Source organism: Mya arenaria, chromosome 8 (genome assembly GCF_026914265.1).
Source record: "Mya arenaria isolate MELC-2E11 chromosome 8, ASM2691426v1".
Taxonomy (NCBI): Eukaryota; Metazoa; Mollusca; class Bivalvia; order Myida; family Myidae; genus Mya; species Mya arenaria.
The window spans coordinates 55,193,321-55,217,604 of NC_069129.1; the positions used below are offsets into that span (position 1 = coordinate 55,193,321).

The 24,284-nt window shown below is 37.5% G+C and overlaps 1 protein-coding gene across 1 annotated transcript in view; it reads right to left on the minus strand.

The window, feature by feature from the left end:
• Positions 1-1,622: 1,622 nt before the first annotated feature.
• The window catches only part of LOC128244834 (uncharacterized), a 45,559-nt gene continuing 22,897 nt past the window's right edge, over positions 1,623-24,284 (minus strand). The window contains 24 exon segments of the mRNA XM_052962927.1: positions 1,623-2,063; positions 2,647-2,770; positions 3,660-3,710; positions 4,526-4,623; positions 4,961-5,078; positions 6,368-6,439; positions 7,197-7,322; positions 9,068-9,112; positions 9,287-9,313; positions 10,045-10,083; positions 13,399-13,551; positions 13,838-14,052; positions 14,195-14,309; positions 14,436-14,629; positions 15,041-15,155; positions 17,479-17,627; positions 18,156-18,270; positions 18,593-18,700; positions 19,304-19,455; positions 19,917-20,031; positions 20,962-21,170; positions 21,852-21,966; positions 22,354-22,380; positions 23,029-23,169. Of these exon segments, the coding sequence (XP_052818887.1) occupies positions 1,937-2,063; positions 2,647-2,770; positions 3,660-3,710; positions 4,526-4,623; positions 4,961-5,078; positions 6,368-6,439; positions 7,197-7,322; positions 9,068-9,112; positions 9,287-9,313; positions 10,045-10,083; positions 13,399-13,551; positions 13,838-14,052; positions 14,195-14,309; positions 14,436-14,629; positions 15,041-15,155; positions 17,479-17,627; positions 18,156-18,270; positions 18,593-18,700; positions 19,304-19,455; positions 19,917-20,031; positions 20,962-21,170; positions 21,852-21,966; positions 22,354-22,380; positions 23,029-23,169 (2,750 nt within the window). The 3' untranslated portion in view covers positions 1,623-1,936.

Sequence of the window (24,284 nt, forward strand, 5' to 3'; positions counted from 1 at the left end):
ACCTGTTGACTTTTAATTCTACCTCTTGATTGGCCAGTTGACGTTGGTTTGTATCAGTTGTTTGATAAGTTGACTTTGAATTGTACCTGTTTGTGACCACTTCACTTTAGATTGTACTTGTTGCTTGACCAGTTGACTTTAGATTATATATCTTGATTGACGAGTCGACTTTTGACTAAACCTGTTGTTTGACCAGTTGAATTTGGACTGTTACTGTTGTTTGACCAGTTGACTTTGGACTGTTACTGTTAATTGACCAGTTGAATTTGGACTGTTACTGTTAATTGACCAGTAGTCTTTTTACTTTATCTGTTGCTTGACCAGTTGACTTTGGACTGTTCTTGTTGCTTGACCAGTTGACTTTGGACTGTACTTGTTGCTTGACCAGTTGACTTTGGACTGTACTTGTTGTTTGACCAGTTGAATTTGGACTGTACCTGTTGTTTGACCAGTTATCTTTGGACTGTAACTGTTGATTGACCAGTTGACTTTGGACTGTATCTGTTGTTTGACCAGTTAACTTTGGACTGTATTTGTTGCTTGACCAGTTGACTTTGGACTGTACTTGTTGTTTGACCAGTTGATTTGGACTGTAACTGTTAATTGACCAGTTGAATTTGGACTGTATCTGTTGTTTGACCAGTTATCTTTGGACTGTATCTGTTGTTTGACCAGTTAACTTTGGACTGTATTTGTTGCTTGACCAGTTGACTTTGGACTGTACTTGTTGTTTGACCAGTTGATTTGGACTGTAACTGTTAATTGACCAGTTGAATTTGGACTGTATCTGTTGTTTGACCAGTTATCTTTGGACTGTATCTGTTGTTTGACCAGTTATCTTTGGACTGTATCTGTTGTTTGACCAGTTATCTTTGGACTGTATCTGTTGTTTTACCAGTTAACTTTGGACTGTACTTGTGGACTAAACAGTTGACTTCGGACTGTACCTGTTGTTTGGCAAGTTGACTTTAGATTCTACCTCTTAATTGACCAGTTGACTTTGGGCTGTACCTCTTGTTTGACCAGTTGACCTTGGGCTGTACCCCTTGTTTGACCAGTTAACTTGCTGTTTGACCAGTTGACTTTGTATTGTACTTAGTGTTTGACCAGTTGACTTTTGACTGTACTTGCTGTTTGACCAGTTAACTTTTGATTGTTTCTCTTGTTTGACCAGCTGACTTCGAATTGTACCTGTCGTCTGACCAGTTGACCTTGGATTGTTCATTTATTGTGTTTGACTAGTTGACTAATTGCAAACAGTTTATTTAACGTAATAAAATTTAGTTATAATTTTTAGTTGCCATAGTCCGTTTAGAGCAGTGGTTAGCGCACTCGCATCTCACCAATTATTCCAAGTGATCGATTCCCGGCCTGGTGCCTGGAGTGAGATTGGTTTGTGGTCACCAAGCTGGACAAGTGGGTTTTCTGCGGGTACTCAGGTTTTCCCCACAACACTACACTATCACGTTTCACCATGCCACCGAAAGTGAATTATGTGTTTTAATAACTTGTTTCACAATCGTTGTAAGATTGACTTCAATTGGTGGGTTTCAAACTTCAAAGAAAGTATCTTCAATGAGTTTTTTTTTCAAGAAATCAGCATATACGAAATGAACACAGCATTGTTTGCAAATGGTTTATTAAAAACACATGGGGTACAAAACTACAAAACAAACACTTGCCATTTTTTTGTAAACAAATAACATTATCTTTAAAAGTCAGCTGTATGTCTGCAAACAAAAATCAAGAAAATCATACGTATACAAATTAAACACGAACACATTATTTCCGGATAAAAATGTATCAATAAAACAAACGGAGACATATATTGTAATTATCCGTTTCGTACACAATGTTGCAAAAATCAGACGGAGACTTCGCTCCGCCGGTGTAGCGTATTTACACACTTGGTCTTGTCCTCGGTGGCGGTGGTTGTTTACTCAGCAACCCATCCCGCCGGGTAGTTTACGGCGACGTTTGCTGGACAGTTGGGCGTCTGGCAGCACTTACCAGCAGCGGGAGCGTTAAGGGTGCACGTGGACGGCAGGTTCCACGTTAGACATCTGTTGAAGAAAATAGAAAAAAATGTCATCATTCTTATAGTGACATCCTATAAAAAATTCTTACAGAACACTAAAAACACACACAGTTGGACTCTTTTTTCGTCTGAAATGATATATTAATGTTAATTTATCACATAAAACCACTTTCATATATTATTTCAGACCAAACAGTGAATCGAGTTCCTGTGACCAAGTGATGAAAGTTGCCATGATGATTACAGTCCGTGCAGTTACATATGACTATGCTCTAACTAGTGTGCGTGCGTGCGTGCGTGCGTGCGTGCGTGCGTGTGTGTGTATGTGTTCAACGCTTAAAGATCTTTAGTGAATTAGTTTCGTTAAAGTTAACAACATTGTTAATGCAATCGTTGTAAACCTTCATTTTTAACTGCGCTGGAAAGTTAATGGTTCTTTCGATCAACAATATTTGAGACAACTATTTCTGCTGAAATTGTTTATATATAAGTGTGTGGGCACATCATAAAATAGTTTGAATCTCAAAAATGATGTCGTTAATCGTGTTGTTCACTTTAACAAAAGTCTGACCAATCAGCTCAATGCTCATTGAAAAGTGAACGCTTACAGGGCTGCGCACGAGTATCTGCCACTGGCGGCGTCGATACACGAGCACTTGTAGTCACATCCGTCCTTCCACGTCTGTCCCTGGGTGTACACTTGGTTCTTGTAGAAACAGCCGCTCGTCTGGCCTGAAACGTGGAATGAAGTACTAGTATCATGCACGACAGCAGTGAAGTCGAAAATTCAGTTATGCATGTTCTGTTCAAGTTATCTTGCAATTATCGTTATATGTAATCGATACCGTCCTTAAAGAATGGGCTATTCTGAAATCTCTTTCAAGTGGACACGAGTGAATCATATTATAATTTTACTTAATTAGTATTTCTTTTGTGCTAAAACTTGGGACTTATGGCATTTGGGGCCTGAATTTCATTTGTAACCCGGCATGATCAACACTTTATTACTTTTTTTTCGCAACGCAGGATCAGAAATGTACCAGAATTGAGGTGATAACTTCCCCCCAGTTCGAAGCGCTCATTGGCCCGGGGTGTCATAAGACCGAAGTATCAATTCTTAAAGTGACACTCTTATTCAAAAGCAATTTATACACATGTATAACAAACATCAATTTTGACAGATAAACCTTTAACTACTTACTAAATAATGAATTTATGAAAAATGTTAATTACTGATAACAAGATTGTAACCGTGTTTTAATAGCTGAACACGCAAAAAATGAAATGATTGGTGAATGCTAAAATATTTACTGTGGTCTTCTTACTCTACAATAGTCTCATAAGGTAGAAATACCGTTTTTATGCTCATTTCTTTCACTTTAAACTCGTATCCTTCATAAAAATCATTGATTTCGAGATTAATTCATATTTCGACATTAATTCATCCTTTTTGGAATATTAAAACAATATAAATTGTCTTATTTTGGAGTAAGAATGCATCTTTAAGTAAGGAAGTGGTTCGTTTGCATGCAAGATAGGCAGTTCACCAGCCAACACTATGAGGAGTCCTTTTTGCCTTTTTTAACTTCGTTTGCAGGCGTAAAATGGAAGGTCGACCTACCTGATATGACACCACTGCTGCCGGTACCAGTACCCGTGCCTGTGCCTGTGCCTAGAAAACAGATACAGAGCTACATTTCAAATGGCTGCTCAAATGAGTTGGAGTATGTAGAAACTGTTTGGTATAAACGGTGTTAATTTCATTTTTCATGACAAATAAAAATCACTTCATGCTTAGATAACACATCAATCTTTCAAGGAATGGTGTTTTGATAATAAATATGCTGTATAAACATAGTAAAACAACGAATGCGTTAAGTGTCAAAGAGCATCAATCTTTCAGACTGGATTGGAGCCTTAAAGGCCTAGTTTAAGCTTTCTATAAGTGACCCCCCCCCCTCCCCCAAAAAAAACAACCTTTGTTGATTGCCTGATTGTCTATCAGGTCTTCGATCTGAGTATCCTGCTTTGCAGTTTTGGAGATTTTTATTATAGAAATGGACCCTAAATGGCCCTGTGCCAATAAACGAATACACAGGAAATTGGCCCCTAATGTGACACCAGTGCAATAAGCAGAAGATGAACAGCAGGGGATTATCATGCCAAACATTCCTGTAACTAGACCTTTAAGAAGCCTAAGAAGACTCAAGTTCATAGCTACTCATGTAACAACAACAGAGAAAAAATATGTTTAATTCAGTTTCGTTTAATCAAATGTTAATAATCAAAAATAGTCGAAATAATCCAAACAATAGATAATGCATCAGCTTTCCTACCGTTTTAGTTTTACCATTAAATTATATATTCTGATGGAGAAAATTATCATACTTGTTGTAATAATGTAGGGGAGACAAAAAAATCCCTCACAAACAAGTATCAAAGATGAGAGATTTATCTTTAAATTATTAGAATCATTTCGTGCCCTACCGCCGGTGCCGGTTGCTCCCGTGCAGTCTGGCACACCACAACACTCGCCCGTCTGGGTCTTCAATACACAGCCTGCGGGAAGCTGGTAAGAAGGACACCTGCAAAAACAAGCAAAGGGTTTCAAAGCATACCCACGGGCTTTCAAAGCATACCCACGGGCTGACAAAGCATACCCACGGGCTTTCAAAGCATACCCACAGGCTAACAAAGTATACCCACGGGCTTACAAAGCATGCCCACGGGCTAACAAAGCATACCCACGGGCTTACAAAGCATACCCACGGACTTAAAAAGCATACCCACGGACTTTCAAAGCATACCCACGTATGATAACTTTTAATAAGTTAATCATTAGACTTTTTTTCATGAAAATGGCGACCTGCGCATCGTGTTCATATACAATATAGGTTTTAATTTTATTGGAAGCGTACTAACCTGTCTGAACACCTATAGAAGCCCGTCTGTCCGTTCTCACATGTGCAGTTGTAGTCACAGCCGTCTGTCCACTTGTCCCCGGCACCGTAATACCGACCTTTGTATACGCAGCCGCCACCTAGCGTAGAAAACAACACATGAATGTGGGCTTGATTAAGGCTACTGTACTTCCGTGTGATTTCAGTAAATTAATGTAATTATATGTGACCATGATATTTTCAGTGAATTTTCTATGCGCTATCTAAAGTTTGTTTCCCCCTTGCGACCAGAAATCATTATTTTTCCAAATACCGTAAGCAGAGTTTCTGTGAATAAAATAGTAAGTAATTTATTAAAAGAAAACAACTCAATAAAAAACAATCAGATATTTACAGCCGCTGCCTTAATACAGTATAATGTATGCATATACACGTTAACATATATATATGCTATTATATCAGGTGTTTTGGCAGGACTTTGTCTTTCCCTGGGTTTTATTTTTTTTCCAAACTTTAAAGGCATAGGCGGTAAAAAGGGTATGTTGACTGTGTTGGAAAAAACTTTTGTTTCGTTGATTACTCGTGGATAATGAGCTGATATATTGAAATAAGAAAGCATGGCTGATATAGGTGTCTCGCATGTTTGCCGATAAAACTAAAGTATTTAAGATTTGAAAAGTTAACAAGGATCTTGTTGTGAATTGTTTTCAGATTATGTTAAAGCTATAACATTTCCAAAACATTCTGACGGCTTCTTGATATGATGAAACGGGTTGGACGGTAACCATTTGACAGGACATTATAAACAATATGACATGTTGTAAAACAGGGGGGAAACATTACCACAGAATATTTGCTTAAAACTATTTTACAAAATAGTTTGAACGGTTTAAAAATTATACAAAATTCTTAAAGGGTTCACCATTTTACAAAATCTTTGTAAAGGTACTCCCTTATACAAAATCTTTGGAAAGGTACTCCCTTATACAAAATCTTTGGAAAGGTACTCCCTACTACAAAATCTTTATAAGGTACTCCCTTATACAAAATCTTTGGAAAGGTACTCCCTTATACAAAATCTTTGGAAAGGTACTCCCTAATACGAAATCTTTGGAAAGGTACTCCCTTATACAAACTCTTTGGAAAGGTACTCCCTAATACAAAATCTTTGGAAAGGTACTCCCTAATACAAACTCTTTGGAAAGGTACTCCCTTATACAAAATCTTTGGAAAGGTACTCCCTAATACAAAATCTTTGGAAAGGTACTCCCTAATACGGAATCTTTGGAAAGGTAGTCCCTTTTACAACGATTTTTGTAAGGTACTTTATTTCACATCATATTTGGAAGAATAACCATTCTACAAAGATACTGTTTTTCATAAAACAGTTGAGTGGTAATATATTTTACAAACAAATCAAGTTTCTTACTGAATCCAGTGAATCCCCCCGCTCCGGGTGGCACGGTCTGGTAACCGCTCATTCCGCCGGAAGTACCGTTCACTGGAAACATATATGTATACAGATGACATAGTAATTCATAACGGATCACACACAGTAAATATATATATCGATCTTATCTTTGCCCTTGATATAATACTAGTCAAGTAAATATGATAATTTATCATGGTGATTTTAGGCTATAATACTGCCATCTATAAGATACGTTTACGCAAAAAAGCATTGGTATATATATTTTAAAAGGTGCAGGTGCGCTCGCTCAGAAAATTAAAAATAAAATACAAAAGCCGTCCGATGGGTTTAACCTTTTTTATTTGCCGACCTGTTTTGCTTCAAGCTCATTTGCCCTGATGAGCGAAACTGGGTGGCAACTTAAATAGCATAAACCCATGTGATGCTTATTTTTAGTAAAAAATAATATTTAATACCTGAAAGAAAAACAATGAAGCATGTCAAGGAAACTATTAAAATATCCATTATTTTTCTCTACTTGTATTCAGTATTATCGTTCGTGTGTAATCACCAGCTTTAATTATGTTGCCACAATTGTTCGACCGTCAATGGAATTAAGATGGAAGGACGTAAGTCACAATGTGTTTGTAGATATAATTGTTCTTTATAATGTTAACGCACTAAAATATGAACCTTTTAGTATCACCCGTTCTTGATACTCAGTGTTGAGTGCCTTTGGAAAAACGGCACAGGCGAGCACAGTTGTCAACTTTCCAGTTCACTTTACTTTAAATTAGCAAGACTTTGGTTTTTATGATGAAAGGAATATTGATTGAACACCACTTACCCATGCAGAGGTTGCAGAAGTGAGCGCAATTATCACGTGCCCAGTCTACGTAAAGCCCCGTGCACGCCTCCTGTGAATACTCCGCACAGTTTGTCAGCTTGTCAACACAGCCACCGGTACCCGTGCCTGTAATATTGGCGGGAAAATTTTAGAAATTCGCATGAAATCTCAAGTTTATATTAGAAATATACTTAAACAATTTAATAATATTTAGTTATCCATATATTTCTAAAGGTATAGGTCAGACCTGGAGGCAGGTAAAATGTAGTTTCAGGTGTGTGATATTTTGAGTATTTTAAATGAGTTTTTTTCTGAAACCAATTTTTAGTTATGGAGTTAACAAAGGACTGCGGGACCATGAATGAGAGTGAACTGAAAGGAAAAAGGACGGAGGTTGAATATGACGGACTTCCAAAAAGAAAACAGATTCCAACAAAGAAACTAGAACTCCGCGAGTCGGATGTGTCGCCTGACGAATTATTTACTGTCGACATTATAGCTGTTAGATTGGCATTTTATTCATTTATAGACAATGATGTTGCCATTTAACTTTCAAGTGTAGGTGGCATTTGAACTGAAGGTAACAACGTTAAGCCAGAAGCAAGCAATTGGTTATATAAGCAAAAATGAGCACAATAAATACTGAAGTCAATGACATTGAGAAATAATTTGAAGATAATGGATTAATACGTTTTCAGGTGTGAAATGAGCATCTCTGTCTTGCTTCTGTCTAAACTGCTATCCAGACCGGTTTATGATGTCTGAAGTAAGACTCCAATTCACCAACAGACAAAATTTAAGCTTGAAAATTTACAAAGGGCAATAACTCTAAACATATAGATGCAAGAGTTACGGTTTTTGTGCACTGCACTTTCCCTCAATCAGATATACCTACGGAATAAGTTTCAGGTTGATACCTCCTATAGTTTACGAGATATGCTACGGACAAAACCTAAGCATGAAAATTAACAAAGGGCAATAACTCTAAAAATATGGCAGCAAGAGTTACGGTTCTTGTGCACTGCACTTGCCCTCAATGAGATCTATCTAGCTATGAAGTTTCAAGTTGATACCTCTTATATTCTTCAAGACATGCCCCGGACAAAACTTTAAGCATGAAAATTAACAAAAGGCAATAACTTTAAAACTAAGAAAGCAAGAGTTACTGTTATTGTCGCTGCACTTGCCGTCCATGAGATCTATCTACATATGAAGTTTCAAGTTGATAACTCTTATATTCTACAAGATATGCCCCGGACAAAACTTTAAGCATGAAAAATAACAAAGGGCAATAACTCTAAAAATATGGAAGCAAGAGTTACAGTTCTTGTGCACTGCAGTTGCCCTCAATTAGATCTATCTACATATGAAATTTCAAGTTGATACCAATAATAGTTTAGGAGATATACCCCGGACAAAAGAAAATGGTACGCGGACGCCGACGCCGACGCCGCCACCGACGCCGCCGCCGACAAAAGTAACCCCTATATGTCGTCTTTTCAGGCGACACAAAAATGGTATATTTATAACGGACAAATACTTGTAGTAGAATTATACTTTTCTCACGCTTAATTCGATGAATTAATAACTAATAATTGTTAAAACTTGTACTAATGTTATTGATATTTGGATGACCATAGACTATGAAATATCACATACATGTGTACGCATGCGCATATTGTCTATTTTTTTACAATAAACCCTTATCTCTAGAAGTATAATTGTCTTAATGTTGTACTAGTGTTTTGAATCTAAGATGCCCAAATTTTTATATTGTATATAAACTATAACCCCGTCTATTAGGACGACAACAACCGGTTACGTGAATGCTTGCTCATACAGTTTCAATATGCCAACAATTTTGTTCATACCTATCATGGTTCCGCCAGTTCCAGTTCCAGTTCCAGTTCCGGTTCCTGGAAAAAAGAGGAAAACTTTTCAGAAAATATTATAGTTAAATACAGTGCAGCACGACGAAGATTCGAATTCTATCAACTTTTCATGGCTCAAGCGAGAAAATTAGTATCAATGAACTAGTTTTAGGTTTTGCGAGTTTAATACAAAAAAATGTTTTATTTCAAGGACCTTACCGATCATTGTGCCGCCAGTTCCAGTGCCTGAAATGAAATCAATATATTACTATTATCCGAATTGATTGACACTCTTTCAAGATGATGTTAATATCGTCCAAAGGATATTAAACAATAGTATACATTAAATTAAAAAAAGGACTTTATGACACATTTGATCGGTCGGAGCATATCTTTAACTCGTTAATGTAATATGCATCGATTTGTTTATCAATCAAGTGAATATAAATTTATTACATATTTGTATCGATCGGAGGATATATGTAAATCATTACTGGAATTTGCATCCATTGATCTGTAATCAATTAATTAAATAAGAATTTATTTAATATCTGTATCGGCCAGAGGATATGTGCAACTTATTGCTGTAATATGCATCTATTTGTTATCAATTAAATAAACAGGAATGCTTATACCTCAATAAAGCCAAAAATAGTTCTTTATTTCCACTAACATCTAAAGAAATAGGTCAGGTACATGTAGGTAGGCACTTCTATTTTTTCTAGTATTATTTGAGAACCGGGATTCTGTACCAAACCGGCCTATATCACGGTAGATCACTATTGTAGAATTTTTTAAATAAAAAATGGTCGAATTAAAACAGGTTCACTAAAAAAATGCACATTTTATACGGAAATACGGAAAAAAGAATCCACAAAAAATAAAGAAGGATCGGAGGAAAAAGTATCGGTCGGTTAAGTGGAAACAGACTATTGTTTTCGCCTTATTGTTCTATACAAACAATGACATATACATACCAGTTCCTCCCGTGCCGGTGCCGGTCCCTGTGCCGGTCACTGTAACATTAAACCAGTGTTCATCATGACCGACATGTCTACTGTAGATACTTCTCATTCACAAGTGGATACTGATTAATAAGTGAATATATACCAGTCACTAACACATGAAAATACTTCGCATTAACAAGTCTATATATTAATCGCTCATTAATTAGTGTATATACTACTCATTAACTAGTTGCTATACTGATCATTTAAACATACTGCTGATACAGGTTGTGTGAGGCGGTTGTTTAGGTATATAATCTATCAAAGCTGAAGTGGTGGAAATTTCCAACTTGGATTGAGTGGCCACCTGACTTAAGCGGCCACTTTGATCTTTTCCCCAAGGTGGCCACTTAATACAGGTTTGACTGTAGCACCTAATTTAGCTCACCGACAAATAAGTGTGTGAGTTGCTACTCATGTCTCAAATCCATTTCTCGCATTTAGGACCTTACACAGTGCAAAAGTTGGTGGGGAAAGTAAAAAATTAAAACATTTCAAAAGTTCATGTTTTATTTAGTTTTGAAGAACAATTTTTGGGGGAGTAAAACATGCGTTCTTGGTTACATGTTTTGGGGTAGTAAAGAGTTGAACAAATTGTACAAAAGAAGATTTTATCAGATTGTGGATTTAAAAGCATTCATATTCTTTCGGAAAAATCTGTCGACATTTTCTTTTTCTTTTTATGACAAAATGCCCCAGACTACCTTATCAAGAATGTCTTGAGAGTTTTTGATGATATATTTCATAAAGAAAGTTATTCCAAAAAAATAGTGAAAAAAAGGTAGATGAGATTCATTTCCTCATTCCAAAAATGCAAATATTTTTTTTAGAATAGCTGCAATAACTACAAAGCCTAAATACATTTTGTATTAAGACATTACCGGGAAAACGTAATGCTTTTTGATTGGAAATCTAATAAAAATCTTCATCCGTAAAAATTGCTCAACTCTTAATTACAGTTTCATATGTTGCAACGGATAAATGAAATATGCTTGCTAAAATTGAACCTCATAACTAAATAAACAAGAGGCACATCAGTGCCTGTGCTCCACTGGCCAAAAGGTTCAAGCAAAGACCACCTAACGAACATTTTCGTCAAGTTTCATAGAAATACAATCATCAATTTTTGAGGAGAAGTTATTTAAAAAATTTTTTTACTTTAATAGCTCTGGCTGCCATGTTGTGCAGTGGACCGAAATGATTTGGGCAATTTGAGTAAAGGAGCACCAAACAAACATTTCTGTCAAGTTTTATCGAAAAAAGGTCATCGGTTTCGACGACAAGTCGTATAAAGTTTTTTTTATTTTTTAGCTCTGGCAGCCATGGTGTGCAGTGGACTGGAACCATTTAACAAATTTTGGTTAATGACCACTCAAGGAACATTTCTGTCAAGTTTCATCAAAATCTGATCATCGGTTTCTGAGGAGAAGTGGTGTAAAGGTTTTTCCTATTTTTAGCTTTTCCTTTAAACTATAAATATCGACCCAAAATAATGCTTAAAAGTTAAACAATTAATAAACATTTAATCTGAATAGATTATGAAGCAAATATCTAACCTGAACAAGAACTGACGAGATAGAATCGACTTGGTGTTTCACTTACACTTTTCGGCCATTTAAGTTACTAAAAATAGCTGTTTCATAAACTTTCAGAATGTCACTTAAACGAAAATTAATGTTCAGTCTATATATACTTTCCTATGTATAAATGTAAGGTTTTTAAATTGATCTTTTTGTGAGAACTTTATGCTTATATGTTTACTCATAAATTATTATTGTTTAAAAATTATTTAAAGATGCTATACGTGAAAAATTAAGACATTATTTTTTTTTCTATTAAAGGGAGGTAATTCAGTAGTAAAATGTAATCAAAGCTATTAAAGCATGGCATTTCTTTTCTAACCATGTTGATATTATTACAGTCTATTCAAGCAAGATGCCTTTTGTTTTTACATAGTACCCATAGGTTCTGAAAAACAAGGAGCACTATTCCCAACAGAAGGATGTCACTCCCTATCACTGCATGAGCATCATAATAAAGAAATGTTTACTCAAACTGCAAGCTGCTCAATTGAAATAAGTATTTACCTCAAGCATACAGTTTTATAATGTGGCAAAATAGTCGGACTACTAGATTGTCATTCGGACTAGTAAAATATGCCATTATGCTAGTCCAACTGGCTAGTAGGTTAAAATGTTTTTCGTGAAGACTGCGGACGAGAAGTCCTTAAAGGTTTTTCTATTTTTAACTCTCGCAGCCATGTTGTGCAGCGGACCGGAACCATTTGGGCAATTTTGGTTAAAGGGCATCCCGATGAACATTTATGTAAAGTTTCATCAAAATCTGATAATCGGTTTCTGAGAAGATGTAGTTTAACGTTTTTTTCTATTCTTAGCTCTGGTGCCCATGTTGTGCAGCAGACCAGAACTGTTTGGGCTATTTTGGTTAAGGACTACCCAAGTAACATTTCTGTCAAGTTTCATTGCAATACGATCATCGGTTTCTGAGGAGAAGTCGTTTAAAGGTTTTTCTATTTTTACCTCTGGGGGCCATCTTGTGCAGTGGACCGAAACCATTGAAGCAAATTTGATAAAGGACCATCCAAGGAACATTTCTGTTAAGTTTCATCAAAATCTGATCATCGGTTTCTGAGAAGATGTTCTTTAAAGGTTTTTCTATTTTTTTGCCCTGGCAGCCATGTTGTGCAGCGGACCGGAACCATTTGAGCAATTTTGGTTAAGGACCACCCAAGGAACAATTCTGTCAAGTTTCATCAAAATCTGCCTATCCGTTTCAGAGGAGATGTCGTTTAAAGATTTTGCTATTTTTAGCTGTGGCGGCCATATTGTGCAATGGACCAGAACCATTTGAGCAATTTTAATAAAGGACCACCCAAGGAACATTACTGTCAAGTTTCATCAAAATCTGCCGAACCGTTTCAGAGGAGATGTCGTTTAAAGATTTTGCTATTTTTAGCTCTGGCGGCCATATTGTGCAATGGACCGGAACCATTTGAGCAATTTTGGTAAAGGACCACCAAAGGAACATTCCTGTGAAGTTTTGTCAAAATCCGCTTATCAGTTTCAGAGGAGATGTCGTTTAAAGTAAAAGTTTACGCACGCACGCACGCACGCACGCACGCACGCACGCACGCACGCACGACGGACAATCTGTGACGACATAAGCTCCATGGCCTTCGGCCAGTGGAGCTAAAAATGATTTTTTAAACGCTTTAAATTTTAGTCCTTCAAACTACTTTGCATTGTGGCCGGCCCTTAAAACATAATGTCCTTCCATTTTCAGAAAGCATGATTATTTACTTACTGCCACACATGTTGCAGTGTTTCCGGCAGTTGGCGAGGGCCCACCCTTGGAACTGGGAGTCCGTGCACACGCTGGCGTCATAGTCCTTGCAGTTCGGGATCGTGTCCGCGCACGTGCCGCTAGGGGCAGCAGTCACCGCCAGAGGGTTAGCTCCTGAAAAATATGGGGTGTATATGAACGGCTTTGGTATCGAGTAACATGTTTTAAAATGTTTTTAGCGTAATGAACATGAACAAGGGAAATTTCGACACTTTTGCCAATATGAAGCCTTCTCGATATAATGAACCACACCATTATTTTATGCAAACAAGTTTCAAACAAGAGTATTCAATGGCGTGATAGATAGTTGATGTCTTATGTTACCGAACACAAAGTGTATAAACACATGTTCAATGAACATTAGAAAAGCGAAATACATGTACAACGTGAATGTTCGTACCGCCTCCACAGTAGCCACAGTATTTAGCACAATTGTTCTGAGCCCACTCCTTGTAGTTCGTCCCGCAGACGTAGGTACCATACGACGCGCAGTTCACGTTGTCCATGCATGTTCCAAGCTGAGCCGCGGCATCACATCTCAGTTTCTGACAACACGCATCGTTCGGGTCTTGGGCAAAGGTGCAGCCAGTCGGCACGGAGGCGATTCTTGTACATCTGTGGGCAAGTAGAATTGTCTTTACGTGACATGCACAGACAGCAAATGAACGAACTCATGGTAAAACATTTTCGACTGAAATTGACGTTAATGCATCATATAAGTACGATGGGAATTTTGTGGTACAAATATCCCACTTACCTCTCGTTACATCTGTACATTCCCTTGCTGGCGTCCACACATTCACATTCAAAGTCGCAGCCGTCCTGCCACGTGGCGCCCTGGGCGTAAACCTGACCCTTGTACAGACACTTGTCTGCAAGAAAATAGACATGTTAAAAATGTTATTTTCTAAATATTTTGACACCATTCAACAAAAATCGTTTTTTGCATGGCAAGGAACACAAAAGTATACACCAATAACTTGCCGATATATACTTACTGCTGTATCCAGTGTTGCTGATCTGAGATGGAAGAATGTTGACGGGGTGACCATATCCGGTGAAGGATCCCGTGAAGCCGCTTGTTCCGACATTTCCGCCGGCGTTCTGGCACTGTGGTACCCGGCAGCACTGCGGGTCCTTGGGATCCACCACAAACGTACAGGTCGAGGGGACGTTGTCGTACTTCGGGCATCTATAACACACAAATATGAATGCTTGGTATGCATTTTACATACAAAAGTGTTACTACCAATTTGAGTGTGGAGGTACGGTCTGGCACGTGCAAATAGAGCGTTACAAAAACATTATTTGGGTAAAAAGGAGGGCAAATGCGGTTAGGGCCATGAGCCCATAGCTGTTGCGTTACAATAAAACTGGTTAACCTACGCCTCTATGGACATGCTTTAATGCAACCGTTTTCAATGCCCTTTCCATCTTCTTCCATTATCGTTTATTTTTAAATCATGATTTATTTGTATAATTATATACATGTTAAAGGATTTATATTTATAAAAAAATCTAAAATTATATTTCTATGAATGATTTTTAATATATAGGAGGGATCAAAGTTTTAAAATGCATGTCGACACATCTTGATGTTTACCTGTCTGTGCACTGGTAGTAGTGATTAGTTGCGTCCTCACAGCGACATCGGAGCCCACATCCGTCGTTCCACTCCTCGCCCTGACGGTGGTAGTACCCTTGGTACTTGCAGAAGGCTACAAGAACAATACCAAAACACACATGAGTATGGTGTTCAATTATGTCCGCATATAAAAAAAACAGTCAAGAAAAATATGGAGAAAGTTTCAGCCTGTGCGCGAGGCGTTCTATATTCCAACAGATTGTTACTATAAATAGTTAAATACCATAAAAATATTTTCTGTATGTTATTATCAAGATTACTCCTTTAAACCCAATCAACCGGTGGGGATAAAATTCCCCTTGGCTTCACAATTGAGTTTACAAGTATGTCACACTTAGGGAAATGACGGGGTCAAGCCAGAATGCAGTAATGATAAGGTTGGGTGTGTAAGCTCATCGATGCTCGTACTCGGGCAAGGCCCATTCGGCGAGTGCTCCGATAATGTTGTTAGTAAGTTTAGGTTTTTGTAGAGTATAGCGCCTCACGGGACCACCATTTAACGTCCCTCCCGGAAAAAGAGAAGTATTTTTAAAGTTGTGCGGCGGGAAACCGAGCCTGCGACCCCTGGATTGACAGTCAAGTGTGCTACAACTAGACCACGGATTATAGGGCGTGGGCAGCCCTTAACAAAATCAAAAATAGCATTTTCTTTAAAGAAGGTCACGTGATATGCAAATATTGTGATGACGTTTTCCGCGCTAAATTAAGAATATACTTTTGGTTTTGTTGCAAGTTTGTGATTGAGATAAATGCATTTTTTATCAACCTGTGGGTTAAAAATGTCAAAAGAGTAAAGAAAAGTCATTTGGATGTACATAAGTTTACACTATTATTAAAACATGATGGGACTTTAAATGCGGAATAATAAGAAACTAGAAGCGCCGCAATGCGACGAAACCAGGTTTTTTGTTATGGGCAATCAGAAATTATAGCCAATTAATTTGTTGTATGAGCAAGTTCAATCTGCAGCTTCATATAAGCTATATTCACACTAAGATTCATCACTATCCATCAATTCTAACTAAGTTGTTGGGCAGAAAAACATTTTTCTATTTTTAGGAACAGTGACCTTGACCCCACCTCCCAAGCTAGCTTTTCACATAAGCTATCTTCGCTCTAAGTTTCATCAATATCTATCAATGCTAACTAAAGTTATTGGGCAGAAACCATTTTTCTATTTTTAGTAACAGTGACATTGACCCCACCCCCCTCAAAAGAAATTCCAAGCTTGCTCTTCACATAAGCTACTAGTACCTACACACAAAATTTCGTCAATATCTATCAATCCTAACTAAAGTTGTTGGGCAGAAACCATTTTTCTATTTTTAGTAACAGTGACCTTGACCGTAGCCCCACCCCCCTAAAAAGCAATCCCAAGCTAGCTCGGTACATTAGCTACCTACACACCAAGTTTTATCAATATATATCAATGCTAACTAAAGTTATTGGGCGGACACCATTTTTAAATTTTTAGTAACAGGGACTTGACCTTAGCCCCACCCCCCTCAAAAGCAATCCCAAGCTAGCTCTTTACATAAGCTACCCACACACCAAGCTTAATCAATATCTATCAATGCTATCAAAAGTTATTTGGCAAAAAACATTTTTCTATTTCAAGTAACAGTGACATTGACCGTAGCCCCTCCCTACTCAAAAGCAATCCCAAGCTAGCTCTTCACATGCTACCTACACACCAAGTTTCATCAATATCTGTCAATCCTCACTAAAGTTATTGGGCGGAAACCATTTTTCTATTTTTAGTAATAGTGACCTTGACCTTAGTCCCTCCCCACTCAAAAGCATTCCCACGCTAGCTCTTAACATAAGCTACCAACACACTAAGCTTCATCAATATCTATCAATGCTAACTTATGTTATTGGGCAGAAACCATTTTTCTATTTTTAGTAACAGGCGACCTTGACCTTAGCCCCACCCACCCTCAAAAGCAATCCCAAGCTAGCTCTGTACATAAGCTACCTACACAACAAGTTTCATCAATATCGGTCAATGCTAACTAAAATTATTTGGGCAGAAACCATTTTTCTATTTTAAGTCACAGTGACCTTGGCCATTTTTCTATTTTAAGTAAAATTGACCTTGACCTTAGCCCCTCCCCACTCAAAACCAATCCCAAGCTAGCTCTTCACATAAGCAACTTACACACCAAGTTTCATCAATATCGGTCAATGCTAACTTAAGTTATTGTGCATAAACCATTTTTCTATTTTAAGTAACAATGACCTTGACCTTAGCCCCTCCCCCCTCAAACGCAATCCCAAACTAGCTCTTCCCATAAGCTACCTACACACCAAGTTTCATCAATATCTATCAATGCTAACTAAAGTTATTGAACAGAAACCAATGTTTGACGCCCGCCCGCTGCAAAATGCCGTACCTGCACCGGCCACAGGCGTTGTCTGGGCGAAGATGGGCGCGAGGGTCGTAATCTTGAGGTTGAAGTCACAGTGGACGGTCTTACAACAGTTGTCGTTAGGGTCAGTCTGGAGCGTGCACTGAGCAGGCAAGTTCGTGTATACTGTGCACCTGCCGAAAAGATGGACACATTTTGTTTTAAGAAAGATATTTCAATGTACAAGATACAAAAAACTTTATTTAATGTAGGATATACATAAATTACAACACCACCTCGCAGAGCTATTTTCAGAGTCAGTTATGATGGAAGCGTACTTCAAATAACAAAGAAACACTAACTGATTCCTGGGCTGGTATTCGATATTGGTCTTAATTGGATCTAAGAACGATATAGCGAATCGGATAACTTGTTATTAATAACTGACAAATAGAGTGAATGAAGTCAATGATGTATGGCCCTAAGATTAACTTATGTTGCATATTGAAAGTCACCCTAGAGCAGCAATCACCAGTTATGACCTCTTTAAACATAAGATAAATGCTTATAACGCCTACTCAGAGTTGAAGAAAAATTGCGTATATACATTTTACGCTACGCTATTGTTCGTCTTGTACGCATAATGCTGCCAATTAATTCAACGTGACTGACTTTCTTTCGTCGTATAGACTTGGATGTAATCTAGCTTAAACAGTACCCACCTATCAACACATCTGTATTGTCCGGCAGAGGCGTCCACGCACTCACACTTGTACTGGCAACCTTGGTCCCAGGTTTCGCCCTGGCGGTAGACACGCCCATTGTACACACAGCCGGCTGAAATATTGGCGGCGGTGAAGGGGAGACAGCTTTGTGCCATGTGGCATTTTCTGTTTTGTGCTATATAAATTACACTTTTGCGCCAGTACCTCGTTCGCCCGGATGGGACGAGCGGCCATACCGATAGAAAAGCGTGTGTTTGTTTTTATAGTGATGTTTCACTCATACTCATTTTATGGATACTAATTTGCATATTCTATGTGCCAAAATGCGATACATGTATTTGATAACTTTATAACTCTAACTTGTCGTTTCATATTCTACTAAAGATTTATCGTTTGTATATGCGATAGAAAATAGAAAATATATGTGTACGTACATCCTGTTCCTGAGATGGGAGCCCCTGTCATGCCGCTACCTGGCACAGGGGTTGGGTTCATGCCGGAAGTTCCTGTCCCAATCTGCGGCATCACCGGCTGGCCAAAACCTATCAAATCAAAGAGCACAATAACCTTAGTAGTTCGTACTACTGGAATTATTTTATGTGATACCAGTCTTAGTCTTATTTTAAAAAAAATAAGTAACAAACGGGTTCAAACTCTCGACGCACGAAACCTCTGTGGATGATTTTCTTAATATCGATATTAATAATCAATTTTGTCACCCCTTACGTGTTTTTTCCCATTGTAAAATCACATAAAGTCATTATTATGTTTTCCATTATTAGTTCATATTGTCTAATTGTGATATTGTTTGGGGTTGTTTGGCTTGGCAACAGACAATTCACCTTAAATAGGATCTACTATTTATAAAATATGAAAACCACAATGAGAGCTACAGGGACAAGACCACTAGTCAATTGTTTTATAACCTCACTTTTCATAAAAACAATGAAAACTATAGATACTAGAACAGTAGTAAAAATAAATTATGAACCCTAGAAAGATGCACAAAGCAGTTGCCCGAACGACAATGAAATAGATACACAACCAAACAACAATCAAGCACACACACGTGCAGACACGTGCAGACACGTGCAGACACCGCATTTGGCAGTCATTTACATATGTGCAAAACGTTTTAAGTGTACCTGTAAATCCCTTGCCATATGTAGGCACGATGACGACGGGTTGTCCGCTTGTTGTGGTGGTTCCGGGAGCACACACGGCCTGCCTGCAGCATGGGTCGTTCGGGTTATCCTGCATAGTGCAGCCCGTGGGCAGAGCGCTGAATGTCGGGCACCTGTTAAACGGAACGGGTATTACTGTTTTTGACGATTTAATGCATCTAGATGGGATGTCTAGATGTGTCTTATCTATGGAGAGAAACATTGCTCACTTATGGAATACATGCACCCAAGTCAAGCATCCACCATGAATGACGCAACGCTATTGGTCCAGGACTGGTCACGTAGTGACCCCATATTTTTCCATATCGCGTCACTAATCTTTATATCGTACCAAAACGGCGTCTGTTTTCTGATTCCGGTAAATAAATGAACCATTTTCCAAAAAATGATGAATGTAAACAGGTTGTTGACGTGATGTATACGTTACGGGATTAGTAAATGACCCGGTATTGGATGTACGAGGCGCAGGAAATCATTCAATATACCACATACTTCTTTTTGATAAACAATTGAGGTGCCGAGGATAAAAATAGTGGATAATGGTTAAGAAATGTTGAATACAGACGGAACTCACTTGGGTGTACATTTGTACTGTCCCTTAGAGCCGTCCTCACACACGCATGAGTAGTCGCATCCGTCATCCCAGCGCTGGCCCGCCTGGTACAGCGCACCCTTGTATAGACATCCGTCTGAAAACAAAACTTCGTGATATTTTCAAAGACTTACAGATTTGCAATTAATTATAAACAATTCACATATGAAAACTTTGAATATAAATTCATCCATACAAAATATATGACACAATAATTATTAGGTAATGAATAATTAAACATGTTTGATACAAGCATCATATTATCAAATTTCAAACACTTGCCGACAGGCCCTCACTTAATATTATTAAGAAACAAGTGGTGTGTAACATTATGCATGTATAGAGGATATCTGTTGATTTCAGCGAAAGATCGTATAATATTTTACGAGTGTCATAGAAAAAAAACGTCCACGTGTGGCGAAGCGATCATACGCTGACATCAACTTTCTGTTTCTTTAATGGTTATTTTTGGAGTTTTATTGGTATTTTAATATGTTTTAAATAGCCCTTTTAGAAAACAGTGTTTGCTACACCGCTACCCGTAGGACGCCCCTCACGCACAGGTCTGATAGCTGATGACATAGCGGTCATTTCTATTTCCGGCTCGTGGGGAAATAGTTCGCAAATAGATTTTTTATATAGTTTATTTTTTACTCGTGTTTTAGTGCAAAAATTAATAAACATTCTTCAATTAACTTGAATGAATGCATCTATGTTCGAAATTATAACCGTTCATGTACGAACATATTTTTTTTAAAATTGAATAGGGCAAGAATACATGATCAAAATAAAAATGGTACTGAATGGAAATTCGTAAAGGTCGAACGTGTAAATAAAAAATATGTGAATACACATTGGATTTAAAACAGATTTAGGTTGTTTATAGTACACTTTCAAAGATCGGTCTGCATCGCTTGAAGACGGGTTGTTTTCGAGATAGAGATGAAGACCACGCTTTGATTCGAGTTGTATTTTCTCGTGATTCTGCACTTAGATATATGTAACTATTTATCCTTCATGTACGTACTAAGAGAACCGGTGATGGATGTGCCGGGGTTGGAGGTGATGTTCATGCCAGGCATGGGCTGGGGGACTGGGTTCCCTCCGATCGTGCCACCCACTGTCTGGGAGCCCGTAAACGTCCCCGTTGTCCCCGTGCACGTGACCTTCGGGCAGCAATCACCGACGTTCTTCACCTGTGTACAACCCAGGGGCAGGTTGACGATATCGGCACACCTGTTCGAATGCATATACTTGACTTTGAGTAGTGTTCTGGTGTGTTATTCCGTATTCATTCACCACGATTACAAATATAATATCGGTGTATCGATGCATACAAATATCGCTGTGTTATACATATGCTGTATTATACATATGCTGTATTATGCATATGCTGTAGTATACATATGCTGTATAACGCAATAAGCTGTATTATACATATGCACAATTACACATACCCTGTATTACACATAAACTGTATTACACCTACGCTGTATTACACGTACGCTGTAATACGCATACGCTGTAACACACATAAGCTGAATTACACATACAATGTATTTCACATATACTGTAGTTCACATACACTCTATTACACAAACGCTGTATTACACATACAATGTATTACACATACGCTGTATCTCGCATACGCTGTATAACACTTAAGCTGTATCTCGTATACGCTGTATTACACTTACGCCGTATCTCGCATACTCTGTATTACACTAACGCTGTAGTACAAATACACTCTATTACACATAAACTGTATTACACCTACGATGAATTACACATACGCTGTATTACACATACCCTGTATTACACATACGCTGTATTATGCATACGTTGTATTACACTTACGATGTATTTACTATTTAACCAAATGAACATATTTAGAAAATATATCAGTATTCAACTGACTTCTTCTGGCATCTGTAGAATCCATAAGCGGCATTTTCACAGACACATTCGAGTTCACATCCGTCGTCCCATCGCTGGCCCTGGTGGTAGGAAACGCCGTTGTATATGCACACGTCTGTAAGACCGGAACAATAACGTAAGTATTAGACTAATTGTCCTTACGCCTATCGGACTATCACGAGATAAGCAACTCATTTATAAATTATACAACTAAATAATTATAATAGTTATGGTGATTTCCTTCACTGCCGATGGTAACGTAACAATTATCTTGTTTTTAATTAACATTTACTTTTTTTTTAATTCATTAAATCGTATATTATATATATATTTAAGTTTTGATATGTGACGTGTCTATCTATAACTATATATATTCCGACGATGTTCACTTGTGTAAGTCGAATTGATTGTCTGTTCTGTTCTGTTTTATGAGGTCTGTGCTTAGCCTTTAAAAAAGTTTTATGAAATTTATGAAACCCAAATTAGACGATAAAGCACTTACCGTTGGGCCCTGGTGTCGGGTTTGCAGCTGTAAAACACAACATATAGGTATGAAATTCAAAAAAAGCTACAAACACCAATACTTAAACAATACCAAGTTTTCAGGGTTTTTTCATGGTTTATTGGCAATATCGGCAATAGCCTTTGGCCATGAACAGTAACATAAATACATATTAAAGATGATGTACACAAAAAACAAAGGTTTAAACAATAAACAAACTAATTTTGAATTGACCTAATACAAAATATACCTGAATGTATAAAACTAAGAAACAACTGCATCGATGGAGACAGAATGCATTATATATATATAACCTCATTTTGGAGAAAGATATGATAACCTATACTATGACACTTCTCATTGGCACGATGTTGTGCGAGATAGTGGTCATGTGTTGTGTTGCTTTCTGACCACTAACCAAACGCACATGCCCCAAGGCCGGGAGTCGAACCCCGGTGGACTTGGTGAGAAGCGAGTGCGCTAACCGGACAACCTTACCCTTGACAAAATGGTTGAAAAAAGTTAAGTCACTCAACCCTCGTGATTAAAACTTTTAATTTAAAAGCCTATGGCTTGAGACCTCGTGTATGATCACAATATCTCGGGTTGTGGGTGTCGTTACTGTTACTAAGAAGGCAAAACTCTAATCATGTCCGGACATCCTCAGTTACTCACATGGGCAGAAGTTGCAGGACTTCTGACACTGGTCCTTGGCCCATTGTATGTAGTTGGCGTCAGTACAGGTTCCCGGCGGGTAGCGGGAGCAGTTTGGATCCTTGTCCACGCATGGCCCTACTGTCGTTACGCCGGAAGCGCCTGAAATCCCACCAATTAATTGAAGTTTCAGGAAAACGATAAAACAGGTTAAAAAATATTAACAACTTTTCTTAAAGCTGGACTCTCCCTCGTTTTGACCACTTCTCTTTTTTTTATTTTGTCTTTGAATGGGCCATTTTTGTTGTAAATGTCTACAAGCCAATGATACCAGACTGCTGACAAAATATTAAATGGCAGTGTTTTATATTTACATTCGAAAAATTTATGTTTATTGCTAAATGCATTGCTAAAACTTTCATAAAAATAACATTGTCGGCAGTTTTCAAACAATTGAGGCCGTTTTATTTTAAGTTATCTTATATGACTGAAATGAAGGCATATCTACCAAAGTCAGCTGATTCAGAGGCAAAACAATACAAAAAAGTCAGAACTGTCAATTTGTGACTAAAGTCCACCTTTCAAGGGAAACTCGGTCGAAAATGAAAGAATATCTATTTTTTTAAATAAAAAAAATGAAAACGCTTATAATAGTAATATTAATAATAATAATAATAATAATAATAATAATAATAATAATAATAATAATTTGATTAAGCTAATAATGAAGTCGGGAACTAGCCACTGTGGAAACATGTTCAAACAGTCTGGGTTGCTATCTTTTGAAGACAGGTGCTATTATCATCTCTCATTACTTGTTTTCAAAAGCATGAATTGTTTGACTCCTTCGTACTTCACAGAATTGTTAACATTTGCCAAAAATGAGCACTATAGCTTGAACAAACTATATCAAAAATACATTTGCCTATAAAGCAATGAAAATTTGGAATAATCTTCCTACATACATAAAATGTCAAGATAAGCTACCAGCCTTTAAACATGCATTAAAAGGCTACTTATTGGCAAAATAATTTTATCACATGAACAAAAAATCTTGACACTTTATTTAAATCACATTATAATAATAGTTCATTGTTTACATGAATTGTGTTAATGTACGTATATGACATTCTTGCAACAACTTGTAATGGATACTACCAAATATGTAAATATATTGATTGAATGTGGTTTTACTGAATATATCTACATTATTTACAGTATAAAATTATTGCAATTTATAATCATCATATTAAACTGAGTTGTGTTTGTCGAAGAAA